This window comes from Penaeus monodon, chromosome 23 (genome assembly GCF_015228065.2).
Source record: "Penaeus monodon isolate SGIC_2016 chromosome 23, NSTDA_Pmon_1, whole genome shotgun sequence".
Classification (NCBI taxonomy): domain Eukaryota; kingdom Metazoa; phylum Arthropoda; class Malacostraca; order Decapoda; family Penaeidae; genus Penaeus; species Penaeus monodon.
The window spans coordinates 37,338,159-37,338,566 of NC_051408.1; the positions used below are offsets into that span (position 1 = coordinate 37,338,159).

Consider the following 408-nt stretch of genomic DNA (forward strand, 5'->3'; position numbering starts at 1 on the left):
ATGGATAATTTGAAAAGAATTTTCCTGGGCTACAAAAATGTTGGAGGGCATAGCAATCAGGTCAAAGTACACAATTACATTGAGTTTAAGACTTTATGTAGTGTAGAAATATCTCTATATCTTTATTTCTTCCTCTCATTCTAATTCTCACCATTTTATTTTCATGTTTTGCAGCAGAATAATAAAGAGGTAAAATCCTCTGCAAGAGATAGCTTAGTCAATGTTATCAGCTCAGCTGATAGTATCTTACAATCTGCGGCCAAAAAGAAAACAGGGCGACCCCGGAAGGCTGTAGCCACTGTGGAAGACAATGGGTTTTTGGCTCCTGTTACGAGAAGTGAGTCATAAAGTTTTAAGCTTGTTTATATTCATGCTGTAGGAAGATTTGTAATAAATTTTATAACTGTG

General features: G+C 35.5%; 1 protein-coding gene across 2 annotated transcripts in view; it reads left to right on the plus strand.

Moving 5' to 3' along the window:
• The window catches only part of LOC119587979 (borealin-like), a gene marked incomplete in the record, with an annotated part of 10,567 nt that overhangs the window by 7,653 nt on the left and 2,506 nt on the right, over positions 1 to 408 (plus strand). The window contains 1 exon segment of one of the 2 annotated variants that reach the window (XM_037936698.1): positions 175 to 337. In XM_037936698.1, the coding sequence (XP_037792626.1) occupies positions 175 to 337 (163 nt within the window). 2 annotated transcript variants of the gene reach the window in all.